General features: G+C 34.8%; 1 protein-coding gene across 1 annotated transcript in view; it reads right to left on the reverse strand.

Annotated features, from left to right (window-relative positions):
- The window catches only part of LOC134290405 (uncharacterized), a 41898-nt gene extending 30703 nt beyond the window's left edge, over nt 1–11195 (reverse strand). The window contains exon 1 of the mRNA XM_062857544.1: nt 11125–11195. Within this exon, the coding sequence (XP_062713528.1) occupies nt 11125–11195 (71 nt within the window). The remainder of the gene's footprint in view (nt 1–11124) is intronic.
- Nucleotides 11196–17257: the final 6062 nt, after the last annotated feature.

The following is a 17257-nucleotide window of genomic DNA, read 5'->3' on the forward strand; positions in this document are numbered from 1 at the left end:
AACATTTCCAAATTATTTGTTTTTTTTTTTTGTTAGTAACGGAGAAAACATAAACACCTGTTGAGAAAGTATCCAGGTATCTCCTGATGGTGGAAAATATTTTCATTGTTGCAAAAAAAAAACATTTCTAATAATTTTGTTTAAAAATGATTTCATCAAAACATGGAACAAAAACTCAAGAGATACCTTGAAATGGATACAGTTTCACCTTAAGAATTCGTCAAAGAATTCTTCTTGAAATTTTCTCAAGCATTTCTTGCGTAACGAAACCATCATCAACATGTGTGTGTGGAATGTGTTGAATTGCTCTACTAATTTCTTCCAGAATTTGTCTAGCAATTGATTTATTATTCTTTTTTTGAATCCCTTTGAGAAGTTCTTCTACGAGTTTTGCAAAGAATTCTTCCAGGAAATCTACAAAAAAATGTTGAGGAACTTTTTGTCAGCATGGTGGAACGTCCTGTGAAGTAGTACAGTGGAAAAGCTTGGGGAACCCTGGGAAAAATTCTCAGAATAATGTCTAGAGGCACCTCTTCACTAGATTGGCTAAAAAAAACACAATATTCGAAAAGTTAAGGTGCTCAATCCCAAAATGGAAAATAAATCTATTTATAGCATTTTTGAAGAAACTTTCGATTTTCTTAAAAAATCATGTGGCGGTTCCGCCAGGGCAGTTTTTTTAGTTTTTTTTTTTTGTATTTGTGAATTTTAACTTAATGCTAATTCTTCACACATTTGGGGCAGTTTTTGAAAATGACCATTTTTCATAACACAATCTCGAAATTTTTTTTTTTTTAAATTCTTTTCAACTTCCATTTTTTAACATATTTTTGTAGTTTTCATGGACTACTAGACATTCACGAAGAGTATTGGTTATTTATAAATTGTGTTAATTTTGAACGCAAAATCATTTTTTTATACTATTTAAAGGACTATTTTTGAACATTTTTCATCCAAATTTGCCCGAAACATATATGTTCATTTTTTTATTTTCAATTACGAAAGTTTTATCTTGTATGTACTATTCTTTTGCGCCACTTCTCTTGAAAAAGTTTTAAATTATCTTAAAACTAAGACATAACGCTTTCATAACATGAACAATGCTTCAAACGTTTGCACATACAAGATTTTTTTTTTGCAAATTAGTCTTTGTGACAAAATAGTCTTTTAATCAGCACAAAACCGGTTCTGTCGACAAAATATTTAAAAAATCAATATCCTACATAAACGCCTAGCAGTCCTGAGAAAAATGCAAAAATATAAAAACAATGCAGAATTTGAAAGAAAAAATACGAAAAATGTATTTTTTTAGATTTTAGAAAAATGGTATTTTTCAAATACCCTTTGTGAAACCGATTAAAAAAAATAGAAATGATCTACAAAATGTATAATATGCATATCTTTCATGATAGAGTTGATACCTTGACTTTTCGAATAATAGATTTTTGATTCCATGAGGAATATCTGAAGAAATAATTACTTTCAGAACTACTATACAGGTATACCTTGATTTAGTGGACCATCGATTATATAGGCCCTTGATTTTATGTACATTTTACCTCGATTTTATGTACTTTTTTTAATGGCATTTTTTAATATTCAATCTGTTTAAATCTTGCTGTTTTGAGCATGATGACTTATAATGCAGGGGTTTTCAGCCTTTTGACACGCGGAGCACTTCACATCAATAAATTGTTTTGTGGAGCCCCCAAATTAGCGCCAAAGCATACCTTACGATATTCTTAGTTGTATATATTTACCGTTATCTCATACTTCCCTTTCTGACTTCATTTTTTATAAATACCCCTGGCTTTGTCGATGATCACGGAGTATACGGACTGACTTTCTGGCGATATTTTTCACAGATCTTCTAGAAATAACAACATTTTTGGCGGATGCATGCAAACTGCACATTCACCAGATCTTCCCTCAAAATTTTCTAATAAACTTTCTTTTCTGGAAAAACTTGTAATTAGAAAGCACGAAATGTTGCTAATTGACAAATTAAGAGATGAAATTTGTGAAAAAATCGTGTTCTGGTGGGATTCGAACCCACGACTCCGTATTCGCTAGACCGGCGCTTTAACCAACTAAGCCACAGAACAGGTAATGGACCTGCGGAATAGAAAGCCAAACTGACTCCAAAGCCACACCGTGAACACTCCTATTTCACAAACTCATCTCTCTTTTCGGCTTAGATGCTAATCCACAACATACTCCTGTTTGTGCCCGCTAACTACAAGTGAGAGCGAATTATTTTTATGAAGTCGAGACTTACTCTCGTAGGTACTCCGCATACCTAGCCACCAGTTAGTTTGTTTTGCTGGTGTCTAATTAGTATGCGTCGAAAGCTCGGCGCGGTCTGACGCTCAGACTTTCTCAATACTTTCTTTATCATTTCTAATGACTTCGTCACCGAGAATTGTATTATATTCCTGAGATTTTTTAGGTAGATGCCTGCTGATTGAGTTCCAAAATTTGTAGCGAATTCCATAAAAAGGTCATCGTAATCCTTCGGCTGATTACTGGTAAGATGTGTTATAAATTATATCCAGTGCTGTCATGGTAGAATCAGAGCTAGTTAGTCAAGGTTCCCCGATTTCAGCGTCCCTTCAGGTGCACATTTCCAACTCCAAGGATGAATTCCCGGAACAATCTTTCTTGAGGAGCTGCTGGAACAACTTCTAAAAGATTCCATGGAACAACTTTCGAAGAAATCCCTGCGGAAATTTCTGAAGTGTAATTCTAGTTACTTTGAACACGCATTTAAAGATAATTCCGAAAGTATCACTGAAGAAATTTTAGAAGGAATTTCCGCGTGATTAAGTCGCTTGTGGACTGTTGTGCTTTGCAAGCTGACATCGAGTGCGTGTCACGCTGGTGTAATGTGAATGGAATGCAGATGAACGTGTCGAAATGTAACGCGATCACGTTCACACGTCGCCAGTCTGCTACTACGTTTGTTTATTCCCTCAACAACACGCCACTAAAAAAGGTTAGCTCGATTAAGGACCTCGGTGTGGTGCTTGACAGTAAGCTTCGATTCCATGATCATGTCGCGGTGACATCTGCAAAAGCATTAGCGATGCTCGGATTCTTGCGCCGCAATACAGCTCAATTCGATAATGTGTATGCTTTAAAGGCCTTGTACTGTGCCTTAGTGCGAAGCGTACTGGAATACGGAGTTCAAGTCTGGGCACCATACTACGATGTTAATGTCAACCGTATCGAAAATGTCCAGAAACGTTTCATAAGGTATGCTCTACGGAATCTCCCATGGAACGACCCGGTTCAACTGCCTCCCTACGAGCAACGATGTGCACTAATAAGTCTACAACCGCTAGCAAGTCGTCGAATTATGCTGCAAAGACTATTCATTTTTGATGTCATCAAGGGCAATATCGCCTGCACCTCCCTTTCTCGAGAACGTAAGACTCTACGCGCCTACTCGTCAGCTCCGAAATCGGCAACTGTTGTGGATTCCTGGCCACCGCACTAACTATGGACTGTTTAACCCGTTGGATTTTTGTTGTAGATTGTTTAATCAAGTATGTGACGTTTTCGATTTTAATATAAGTAAACTAGTTTTTAAGAATAGGATAAATTTTTTTTAAAACAGTCTGTGTGACAATTTTTGTCAGAGATGTAGTAGCAAATAAATAAATAAATAAATAAATAAAAAATAGGAGAAAATTCTAAATAAATTCCTGAAAAAAGGAATATTTTTTAAAATTCATAGTTGGTTTTCTGAAGAAGCTCCGGAAGGAATACCTGCAAACCCCTTGAAATATTTTTGAAAAAAAAACAAATTCTGGAGAAATAAAAATCCTAAAAAAATTTTTTAATGAATTGTATGAGAAACCCATAGAGGAATTCTTAGAGGTACTCTCGGAGGAAATCCTGGAGGAATTTCTGATAAAATATGTAGAGGAATACCCGGCGGAATTTCTGATGAAATCTCTGCAAGAGTGTCTTCTAGCCTTTCCATAGCAATCCTCTGTAGAAGTCTGCAAAATCTGTAGAAAAATTCTGAAGTAATACTTAGAGGATTTCCTAAGACTTTCTTAAGAAATTCTTGGAGCAATTTCTGAAAGAGAAACGTCTTGAAGCCATATCAAAAGAAATGTGAATAAATTTAAGTAATTTCCTTAAAAATCTCTTGTAGAGTTCCTAAAACAACCCACAGAAACCCAAAACTTCTTCAAAATTTGAATCATATTCTAAAAAAAATCATGGTTTTTATTTGAAAAACTTCATGGAAGGTTTTCTAGATGAATGCTTTGAAAAATATCTGAAGGAATCTCTATTAAAGCAATCCGAAGAAATTCGTAGCTGAATTTCTGGGATAATCTATGCAAGATTATTCGAACCCATGCAATATTTTTGGAAGCTATCCATGCAAGATTTTCTTAAGGAGTACTTGGAGAAGTTTCAAAATAACCTTCTGAAATCTAAAGGAATCTCGAGAAGATTTTGTGAAAAAAAAAATCTGGCTGAATTTCTTTCGGATTTCCTGGATGATTTTTTGAAGTAAATCTATGAGCAGTTTTCCAAAGATTTTTTAAGGAACTCGTGAAAGATTTTTGAAAGAATCCTTGGACGGATTTCAGCTAGGGTCCATGAAAGAATCATCGCAAAATCTGTGGCAGTTTTTTTTTCAAAGTAATGGATAAATTTGTAAAGAAATCTCTAGAGCAAAATCTGGAGATATTTTATAAGAAATTACTAGTCGGATTTATAATAAAAGCCATGGGAGATTTTCAGCAGGAATCCCCAGTGTAGTTTCTACAGGAATCCCTGCAGAAAATTTCTGAATGGATCTCACATTTTTAATGAGTCCCTGGAGGAATTTCTAAAGAAATCCCAGGTAGTTTTTCTGACAAAAATTCAGATTAAAAAAAAACTCGCGAGAGCAATTTCTATAGCAAACCCCGAAGAAAGTTTTGAAATAAATCCTAGGGGGATCGTTTGAGAGAATGCTTTAACTTTAAGGAATTTCAGAAGAATTGCTCTGAAAAATCTAGAAAATTCTCAAAAAAAAAGGTAAATCTCTGAAGGATTTTCTGAAGAAACCCCTGGAAGAACTTCTATAAAAAAAATCAGACACAACTCTTTCTGAAACTTCTGGAGAAATCACTAGTGGAATTTCGGTAGAAATTGCTGTAGGATTTTTTGGTGAAAATCTTGGAAGATTTTCAAAAGTAATCCCAGTTAATATTTTTGAAAGATTTTTTGAATTTTTTTCTGAAAAATAGTGAATGAAGGCATCGCAGAAATTTTTAGTTTGGGCAATCTCTGGAGAAATTTATGAATAAATTCTAGAGATATTTCTGAAAGAATCTCTGAACGCATTTTTGAAAATAAAGTGGAGGAATTTCAAAAGAAAATCATAAAAGATGCTTGAAAATAATTCTTAGTGAAATTTATAGAATAAAAAAAATTCTAAACAAATCCCTGAAAAAAATTTCTAAATGAATCCATGTAACATTTGTTGAACGAATCCGTAAGGGATTTTTTGGCCAAATACTTGGACAAGTTTCCGCAAACAAAAATAGAAAGATATTTTGCATGAATTTCTGAAGAATTTTCGGAAGATTTTCCAAAGAAATCTCCAAGACATTCTCCAAACGAATGCCGAGAGAAATTTTTAAATAAATAACTAGAGGAATTTCTGAAGTAATCCCTGAGCGAGTTTCTCAAAAAAAATCTCTGAAATGATTTGTGGTAAATCATGTAGAAATTGGTGAAGCAATTCTTGTCGAATTTCGTTAAATAATTCTTTATGACTCTTCTGGAGGAACACATGGAATCTCTAAATTTCCGAACCCCTTGAGGGATTTCAGATGGGATCCCTGGAGGAATTTATGAATCAATTCGTAAAGAAATTCCAGGATAAATAAATCCTCAGAGAGTGTTTTTTAAAGGAATCCCTGAAAGAATTTCTGATTTTTTTTTTTTCATTTTTTGGGACATTTATGCAAATAACGTTTTTGTATTTATTCATTGCTCAAAATATTGGCTTAACAATCAACCATACATAGTTTTGGACAAAAGATTTCGATTGTAACAAAATAGCGAGATAGTGTTCATTCGTTACTTAGCGAGAATTACTAGTATATGCCAACAACTTCGAGCCTTTTATCGAAAACTAAATTGTCATGCAGTTTGTTTATGTTTTGACATATTTTGGTATAAAATTTATATAAAAACTAGCTGTACCCGGCAAACTTTGTCTTGCCTACTGCGTTTTTTGTGGTTTCAAGTCTATACCCAAGCCCATAAGTCCCTGTTCAAAATGTATGAAAACCCGATTTTCAAAAACTCTCAATTATCCCATGTTTTTTGCCTCATAAACCTTCCTTGGGTGAAAACTAACAGAACAAAATAAAGACGACCCCAATCGGACTTCCCGTTCGTGAGTTATGCGCGGTCCCACGTATGCCACTGCATTTATATATATATAGATAAAATAAAAAAAATTGCATCGATTCTGTGTAAAATTCGATTTTATAGACATTTCAAAAATTGAAATGTCCACTATATCGAGGTATACCGGTAACTCTCTCTCTCTTCTTGGCGTAACGTCCTCACTGGGACAAAGCCTGCTTCTCAGCTTAGTGTTCTATGAGCACTTCCACAGTTATTAACTGAGAGCTTCCTCTGCCAATGACCATTTTGCATGTGTATATCGTGTGGCAGGCACGAAGATACTCTATGCCCAAGGAAGTCAAGGAAATTTCCTTTACGAAAAGATCCTGGACCGACCGGGAATCGAACCCGTCACCCTCAGCATGGTCATGCTGAATACCCGTGCGTTTACCGCCTCGGCTATATGGGCCCTATACCGGTAACATGCAAATAGGATAAGACTGAAACTGTCCTATTGGTCACCATTGCGCTAATAATACTGGTACCTTCCCAGAATGACGATTGCGTTCATGGGTTCATGGGTGGCCAAGCCATCATATCATCTAACGTGTCATAGGTACCTTGTCTTCGCCATCGTCAGAAGCCAATAAGTACGTTTGATGGGAACCTTACTGAAAAAATATCACTTTTTTGTTTCGAGAAAATGTGAACTACTAGAACTCTTTTCTCTTACCAACGAAATTACCGTTCACCTTACGGGAAGGATCATGCAAAAGGATTATATTGCACAGTTTTACCCGAAAAAAAATTGATTATTACCACCCCAATCAGGGTCTAATTTCATGCGATTTTATTACAACACACTGCGAAGCGTCCGAGAGAGAGAACAAAAAAAAGGGTTTCAATTTTTATGACCTCAGTGAAGCCAATACGGAGCCCAAAGAAGGGTTACGCATTGCGGTTCTTTTCAAGCCTATTTGAAATTGTGAGCGGTGACAATAAAGCAATTAGAAATTCTATGTTTCTAATGGACAGTGTACGAAACTAAAGCGCTTAAGGTCAAACCGTTATTCTTGGAATTTATTGCTTAAAGAGTTATTCAAGGCAGTTAAATTACCCGGATGTAAAAACAAGTGGCACTATAGATCCTAATTTCTACCTGACAAGGTTTGGGTCCATCACCGTTTCACTTTCATTCCGCTACGGCTGTCCACGATTGCGTTATGTAACAGGACCTGCGCCTTGTGAAAAGGTCAACACTTGAGTGAATGAGCATTTAAGCTTTGAATGGTTTCTTGTCCTTGTACTCCTTTATCTAAACCGTTCCAAAAAAATCTCAAATTACAGGAGCTGTAAAAGAACGCGTGTTTGCAAAACGTTGAGCCTACCGTTACTTGCTTCCACGTTTACAACCAGAGCCATTGCTGGGAAGTTTACAGCGAAGGGGTCTTTTGAAAAGGGTCTCAATCTGAAAAGTGTGCAACTGATTTGGGGACAACCGAACGATTCCGGACTGGAAGCAGTTGTTTCAAACACCAAGCTGTCGTATCAAATTTATTCCTGCCGGGCCGGCATCAAACTGGGTGAAAATTTCAGTTGAAGACCTTATGACCCCAAAACGGATCTTCTCTCAGCTTTTCTTGTTTGTCAAATTTATGAGCATCTTGGTCTGGGTCCAGATCGAATACATAATCACACTCGTCCCATATAGCTGCAGCGTCCCATTCCGCTCCTTTTGCAGATTATTTCATTTTCTAAAATTCGCATTCACTGTTACATTTATGTTCTCTGCTGCATCAGGTACGAGCATAATTGTCCGGAGGGGTCTTTAGTCTCGTTGTTCCGCTATTCTCGAAGATTGCTTTCCGTTTCATTCTAAATTAACCTACTCTGGGATGGGCGCCATTTTTTGCCTCTTTACTGAAATCGTCTCACTTTTTTATAATTTTCACACTTTTTTGCCATTTACAATTTTTTTTTCAGTAGTTTGTCATCAACCGCAGTTTGTTTTGATTCTCGGTCAATCGCCCCGGGACCTACAAACCGAGTTGCATCCCAACAACCTGTTCGCTCGACTTGGCTTCACAGCGCATCGAGAAACAGCAACGAACAAAAAACTTCTTCCCAAAAGAAATGCTCGCATCCCAATCGTCGTCTGCTTGCCTCGTTATACTCGCAGTCAGTAGAACCAACAAAAAATAACACAGCGAGTTGTCAGCAAGAAAATCTCCAAAAAACTACCACTCAACTCAAGCCCCGAGAAAAATAAATATCTCGGAGTCACTTTTTTTGCTGCAGTTTTTTGAACCCGGCTGTTATGGATGGTGCGGAGAATCTCCGCTGTGAACTCGTTTAGTATGGGCATTTTTTTTTTGTTTTGCAATACTCACAGTGATCAAGTTCGAGGTTGCACCCTAAGTGACAAAACGTTTTTGAGAAAATTGTTTGGTTGATGATATTATTTTTCGAAAGTTTTTGAAATCAAGCATTTTAGTTTTATTCTAGGCTCAAATTTCAAAAAAAAGGAAAAAACGTTAGTTTGAGCCAGAAATATTTATAACAGGCTTTTACGTTAGATCAGCACTGTCATGGAAAAAAAATCGGAGTGCCCCCTTTACTAGTACGCCCCATGTTAAAAACTTCAATACTGCGCTTAATTGAGAATTATGTCGAGAAACCGTTCTCGAATTATTTTTTTTCACGATTTTTTTTTCTGTAATTATCGTGGAAGGGGCACTCTTACTGATATTCCTCATATGAGCTTAGCAAGCATTCTTCTTGAAATTTCTCAAGAATTCGTCAGGATTACCTCCAGGGACCTCTTTTGGACATCTTTGAAACATTATCCTTCAGAAATTCTTTCAGGAACTGTTCCAGTAGTTTTCCTTGGGACATACCAATTTTGAACTGTTATATCTCCGGATTCAATGAACCGAATTCAATGAAATTTTGACTATTTAAGACTTATATAATGAACTTGAAAAAACTTTTGACACAACTTAAATTTCTTTATAGGGAAGAAAATTATTACGATTAGTTTATTTTCCTAATTAAACACCAAATTTTCTAAAACTTCAACATGGTTGCAAAACTCAAAATGCTAATTATAGTTTATTTAAATTCCCTCTAATTATCTTTAATATAAATATGTTTTGAAGGAAAGTAACAACATAGCCTTCAATTAATAGAAAAAGTATTGGGATGAATATTAAAAATAGACCAATTTACTAAAAAATCATAAAATAAATGAAATCGCCATAACTTTTTCTCTTGTTAATAATTTAAAGTTGTGTCAAACGTTTTTCAGAGCTTATTATATAAGTCTTAAATGATCAAAATTTCATTGCACTCGGTTCATTAAATCCGGAGATATAACAGCTCAAAGTTGGCTATCGGATAATTATACCTATTCCTAGAATCTTTATAGTTTCGTGTAGAATAGCCCGACCTTTTCCAAATTTTGTCCACTGATGCACAACTAGTTGATGAACTTACAGTGAAAATTTGAGAATATTTGATGCACTTTTCGAAAAGTTACAGATAGTTGAATATTTTTGGAAAAGTAAAAATTTTGCCTGTCTCGATCATTTTGTCTATCCCCTGTATTTCTCGAAGGATTCAAAGTAATCCAAGAGGTCCCTCAAAATTCAAGAATTTCTCAAGGAATTATATAGTAAATTCCATCAAGGATTTCTACATAAATTCATGCTAGTATTCCTTCACGTATTTCTTCAAATATTTCCGAATAAATTGCTCCGGCCGTATTATCAGATTTTTTCCAAAAGTTTTTCTTAGGAATTTCTCCATAAATCATCTAGAAATTTCTCAAGAAATTCATCTGAGAATTTCTCCAGATGATTTTCCAAGAATGCCTCAGGTTCTCAGGTCCTCAGGTAGCTCCTTCAGGTAATCCTCCAGGTTTAAATTTAAATTCAGACCTTCTTTCAGGGATTCTTCCAAGTTTTTCCAGAAAATCTCACAATTTCTTCAGATATTGCTCCAGAGTCTATTCCTTGGCATTTTTCAAAGAATTATTCAAGAAATATTTCTATGAATACTGGCAGAGGATTCTCTGGTTCTTCCAGGAAATATTTTAAAGATTCTTTTCTAAGGAATTCCTTCTGATTTTATTTTTTGGTTTTGCCGGATTCCTCTCAGATTTTTTTCCAAGTAGTTCAGAAATTGCATTATTATTATTATTAATATTATTTTGATAATACATACTTCCAGAGGTATCTTCAAGGGTTCTTCAAAGGATACCTTCAAAAAATCCTCCAGGGATATGTCAGACATTCTTTGAGAGATTTGTTCAAGAATTCCATTAGTACTTTTGTCAGGGAATTGTGCAGAAATTTGTTAGCAGATTTTTCCACGAATTTTTTCAGGAAGTATTTTTTTTCTTAGGGGATTACTTGTAGAAGTCTCTCAAGATGTTTTTTTTTTTTTTGAGAATTAGGGGGTTTATCAAGATATTCAGGTATTATCTTAGACATTCATCCAGGAATTGCTCCAGAGATAGCTTCATATATTGCCTCATGATTTTTTTTTCAGCAATTCCTCCAGAAATTTTTCAAGAATTTCTCCAAGGAGTTACCAAAGCTATCTACGTGAGATTTCATGGAATTTCTTGAGACAATCTTCCAGGATTTTCTTAGAAATCCCTTCAGAGATTCGTTCAAACACTCCTCAGTATATTTTGTGCGATTTCTGGAAGATCTTCAAAAAATCGCTGAAGGTATATGTTCGCGAACATACGCTCCAAATGACGGCAGCAGCATGGTAAGCTGCGCGACCACCAACCATTGCATCGGACCATCATCGATCATCGTGACGAAGCACGCGCACTCACTCGAGCCGACGAAACATCAGCGAGCAGCAGCGAGAGAGTGAGTGCCGTGAGATTCTGCCGTGAGTGCATCAGCGAACCGCACCGCCGCAACCGTCATCATCGACTCTCGTCGTCGTCGCCCTGCAGGTAGCGTGATGGTTTGTTCCACACGCGTCGCGTGGGTTCTACGCGCGCGTAGAATATTCCACGTGGTTCTATATTTTTGGGTATAAATATGCGACCCGTTCCCAGTAGCGAGTCAGTTGCAATCCAAAAGTGAATAAGTTATGAGCGTTCGCGTGGCTCGAACAACGCGAAGTGAAATTATCCAAAGTGAAATGTAAATAGTAAGCTAGAAGAGAAATAAAGTGTTTAGTGTAGTGAAAGTGAAAGTGATTTTTCCCTCGCGGTCCGAAATTCCCCGTTCTCTCTTCTGCCGTGCTATACCCTCCCAATACAGTCCAGTGCTTCGCCTTATAATTCTTGTGTTCATTGCCGAACAGTATACCTGAATTAATTCTGCAGTGATCTCCAAAGACATGCCAGAAAATATTTCAAGTGAATCACAGGAACAGCTCCTAAAAAATCGTTGAAAGAATGTCTGCAGTTATCACTGAAGGATTTTCGAAAAAAAAAATCTTGAGTCTGTACGATGTATGTCGAAGACGGTGATATAAATAAATAAATAAAAAATAAATAAAACCTTTTAGAGAATTTGCGAAGAAATCCCTGTAGAATTTGTGAAGAAGTTTTTAGAAGAATTTCTGAAAAATCCTAGTGAAGCGGACCTGGTGTGGTGGTTAGAACACTTAAGACTGTCACATCGCGGACTTGGGATACTCACAATACTCACAAAATAAGGAGTCTTCCTTCCTGTTCAACTCAATTGCTGAAATTCCTGAGATGTCTCTGAAAATAAAAATATCTTGTCAAAGGAATTTCATAGGATTTGCAGAAGGAATTTCCGAAAGAACCCCTGGAAGGAATTTCCGGAGAATCCCTACACGGAATCGGAAAAGTACCAAAATTTGAGTTAATTTGACGCCCAATAAATCAAATTTGAGTAAACTCACAGTAGGTAGATTGCCTTTATCTTTAGTTAAAATATAAACTTAAGAGTAGGTTTTTTTTTGTTTATATTTATGTGTATTTTAACTTATAGCTAATTCTACACTTAAGAGTAGGTAATTTTAACTCAAATGTGAGTTTATTAAACCTTATTTTGACATAAACTGTATTTACCCAAAATTGTCTTATTGTGCCAAACTTGGATCGATGCACCTCGCTTTGTTTTTTAAAACATCGGTGATGAAGAAAGAGAAATCAATGAAAGTTTTGGGTAGTGAATTTAATCAATATACCTATTTTGGGTAAAATAAACCCAAAAAATTGGTAGGTTTGGTTTTCAGTGTAATCTTAGAAAGTATGTTTGAATGTATCTCTTGAGGAATATCTGAAGAAATTCCATGGAAACTCAAGATGGAATCTCGGAATCAGTTTTTCAAAAACTTCCTGGGAAAATACCTGGAGTAACTTTTCGGAAAACTCTTAGTGGATTCTTGAAAAAAATATGAGGAATTTATAGGAAAATTCCTGGAGAAATCCTTAAAAAATATTCTTGGAAGATTTTATGACGGTATACGTGAAGAATTCTGTGGACACATACAGGGGACGGCCAAAATGTTTGGGATAGGCAACTTTTTTTTCTCTCTCAAAAAAGTTCAACAAGCTATAACTTTTCATAGAGCGCATCAAAAAATCTCAAATTTTGACTGTTTGTCAACCTACTATGTGTGCACCATTGGTACAAATTTGGGCTCGATTGATTAATATTTCGCAAAGTTAGAACCGTTCGGGTAAAACACTATTTTTCAGACAACTCATTTTTAAAGTGTCATATCTCGGAAACCAGTGAACCGAATTGAATGAAATTTTGAACGTACACTAACAATATGTAAATGCTTCACAAACTATTAAAACATAGGTTCTTTTTAAACTTTGAAAAAAGTTATAATGGATTGACACTTTTTGGATTTTTCTCGAAAAAAAGTATTTTTTACATCAATTTCAATAAATTTTAGTGTTGATACCCAAAGATTTTCCACTTCCTTTCACAAGTTATCTCTAATCAGATATATTAGAGCCTATTTAGATTGAAGAAACAACACATTTAATAATTTTTGTGTGGTATTGTAAATTTGACTTATTTTCCTCTATATGGGTAAAAATTCCAATCCTGTATAACTTAATTCGCCGTGAGAAAATATTACATTTTAAAACGTCGTAATAAGTATCAATATATTGTTGATAAACGTTTAAAAATTCATTCAATTCGGTTCACTGGTTGCCGAGATATGACAGTTCAAAAATCAGTTGTCTTTATAATAGTGTTTTACCTGAACTTCGCGTTCTAACTTCGCGAAAAATTAATCAATCGAGCCCAAATTTGTACCAATGATGCACATATAAGAGGCTGACAAACAGTCAAAATCTGAGATTTTTTTATGCACTCTATGAAAAGTTACAGCATGTTGAAATTTTTTGTGGGAGAAAAAAAGTTGCCTATCCCAAACATTTTGGCCATCCCCTGTAGATAAGCGTCTGTAAAGATCCATAGAGGAAATTCTTGAAATTCCTGCTGGATTTTCTGGATAAATTCCTGGAGAAGTTGGTTAATTTTCAAAAATTCCTTCAGAAATACACCCAGAGATTCCTTCAAGGATTCTTAAGAAAATTACGTTAAGATTTCCTATAGAAGTGCATGTATTCCTTCATGTATGTCTTCCAACACTTCTAAAAAGATTCTCCCAGGAGTTTTTCTTTAGGATTACTCCAGGAAATTTTCCAGGAGAATTTTTGTTGGACAGATTCGGAGATATTTTTAGAAAATCCTCTAGTGTTTTCATTAAGAAATTTAGATAATTCAAAGTGTAGATTTTGTTTTGAAAATAATAATGGAATTTCTTCGGAGGTTCCATCGGGTATTACTCGATACTCAGGAATTCTTTCAGGCATTTATTTAGATATTCCTCTAGACTTCCTCCAGGAGTTTCTATTGAGGTTTCTTCAGGGATTGCTTAAGATTTATTCAAATCTTTCTTCAGGGGTTTCTTTCCAGAGTTTTTTTTATGATACTTTCTGAATTTCTCCAAAGGTTCTTTCAGCAATTCTTGAAAAAAAATACTTTAGAATCTATTCCTTGGCATTTTGAAGATTTTTTTTTCAAGAAACTCTTCTTTCAATTCCTGCAGATTGTTCTCCAGCTTTTCCAGGTATTCAAATATTCCTTAAAAAAATATCATTTTTACAATTTTCTTCAATGGTTCTGTATAGAATTCCTCCACGTTTTTTTTTCTGTAGGATATCCTTCAGAAATTTTTCCAGCAATTTTTAAGTGATTGCATCAGACAATCCTCTAAGAACTTTTTAAAAACTCCTTCAGAGATTCTCAATCAATGGAAAAATATTTAAAACAATTAGTACAGAAATCTGTAAAGGAATCTCAGGAGATATTTCTGACGGAATTGCAAAAACAATTTCATAAAAAAAGTCCTTGTACGCATTTCTGCAGGAGAATCTCTTAAAGAATTTCTCAAGGAACTATTGGAGGAACCCTCCCGGGCAGAGGAAAAGAGCTCAATAATAGAATATTTTATATTGAGATCAAAATGTGATATTGAATTGATTGATACAAAAGATAAAAGATCTGAAAATAATATCTAAAATTTACTCTTGAAACATCATCATCACATCATATTCAGATTTTGTAACATTTAACCAATAGCAGCAAGCTATTTGTTTGATCTTAAAATATCAAATTTTGATTTTTTTCTGATGTTTCAAAAACATTTTTCTCTTATATCAATCAAACCAATATCACGTTTTGATCGTCAGTACTGCACCTCTAACCGGATGTTTGGATGAATTTTGAAAGGAATCTCTGAAGATTTTTTTTCGTAATTTTTAGAGGAATTTCTGGAAAACTTCAAGGGAGAGCTTCTGAAGAAATTTCATGCTGAAACTTCTTAATAAATCCTTAAATTTTTGAGAAATTCTTTGAAGAAAAACTCCTTTGGAATTTCCAGAAAAGTTCACTGAAAAGTATTTCATGAAAATTCCTGGAGAAATCCTCTAATATTTTATTGTAGTTTACTGAAAGTATGCCTGGAGTAGTCTTACATGCATTCCTGTAGTTGCTGTTAAAAGCCCTTGAAAAAACTCTTGAGATATTTCCAACGGAATTTTTGTAGAAATTCCTACGAAATATTTTTGAATAAATTCCTTAAACAAATCGATGAAAAAATCATAAAGTAATGCTTAGAGGAAGTGCCGAAGATTGTTCTGGAGAAATACATTGAAGGATATCTGGAGGAAATCCTCAAGAAATCTCTGTGTGAACCTCAGTAGGAATCTTTGGAAGAATTTCTACGTGACTAACTGAAAGCAATAATACAGGAAACTCTGGATGATTCCGGGAAACATTCCTGCGGAGGAATTGTCAATGGAACTCCTAGATTAATGATGAATATCTGGTGAACTAATTTAAAAAAAATACTTGTATGAAGCAGACTCATTTAGGATATACAGGGGATAGACAAAATGATCGGGACAGGAAAAAAATCCAGTTTTCAAAATATGGTGAAATGGGTAAGAATTTTCGAAAAGTGTAATAAAAAGTCTAAAATTTTTACTTGAAGTTGATCAACTAGTTGTATATCAATGGTCAAAATTTGAGAAAGATCGGGCTATTCTACATGAAGTTAGAAAGATTCTAGGAAAAGTCATTATTATCTGATAGCCAACTTTGAACTGTTATATCTCCGGATTGAATGAACCAAATGCAATGAAATTTTGAGCGTTCATGACTTATAAAATTAGCTTTCAAAAAACTTTTGATATAACCTAAAATTGTTAACACGGAAGGAAATTATAGCGATTTTTCTGGTATAATACCAAACTATCGAAAATTTCAAGATTGGTTCAAGATTCGATATGTTAATTATAGTTTGTTTGAATTCCCTCTAATTGACTTCAATGTCAATATGTTTTGACAGGAAGTAACAAAATAACTGTCAATAAATTGAAAAAGTAATGGGAAGCATATTGAAATTAAACCAAACTACTAAAAAATCATTAAATAAATTAAATCGCTGTTACTTCTTTTCTTATTAATAATTTCAAATTTAGTCAAAATTTTTTCAAAGCTCAATATATGAGTCATAAACGCTCAAAATTTCATTGCATTCGGATCATTGAAACCGGAGATATAACAGTTCAAAGTTGGCTATCGGATAATTATGACTTCTTCTAGAATCTTTCTACCTTCACGTAGAATGCCCGATGTTGCCCAAATTTTGATCATTGATACACAAATAATTGATCGACTTCCAGTAAAAAAATTAGATTTTTAGATGCATTTTAAAAAAAAGTTATGGTCATTTCACCATTTTTTTTTTAATGTGAAATTACTGAAATTTTCGTGGACTGCCCGTGGTAGGTGAAAGTTTTCTACAATTTTTGCTGAGAAGTTCTAAAGTCTAATAATAATAATAATAATTATAAGAAAAGGAAGAAAAAAATATAAGAAGACAAAGAAAATTAAGAAGAAGTGAAACAAAAATGAATATGGAAAGTATTGGAAACAGCGAGATGAACTCATATTTTATATAAAAGACATTGCGTGTATTTTATCGAAGCATTCGTGAAGCTGCCCCATCCTTATCAATGTCCCGTAAGCCACCGTACCATCACACCATATGGTTCCGCCAAAACAAAAAAAGGATGCACATTATTCGAATCTCTCGCGCGAACGGAATGACGCATGAACAACATGAGATGGTTTTTCTTCGCTGGCTTCGACGACTCATTACAAAACACCGTACCAACCTGCGCAACACAGCCTTTTTTACCCCGTGTGGCTTGGTTTCATCAAGTTGAGCCAGCATTTGTTGAACCTGTTCCCGGGCGAAAAGTGTGTCCTTTCCGATCCAGACGAGCTGATTGCCAATTTTGCTGCCGGCCGGGAGCGAAACGATCCGATCGTTAAAATCACATTAAAAA

Source organism: Aedes albopictus, chromosome 3 (assembly GCF_035046485.1).
Source record: "Aedes albopictus strain Foshan chromosome 3, AalbF5, whole genome shotgun sequence".
NCBI classification, from domain to species: Eukaryota; Metazoa; Arthropoda; class Insecta; order Diptera; family Culicidae; genus Aedes; species Aedes albopictus.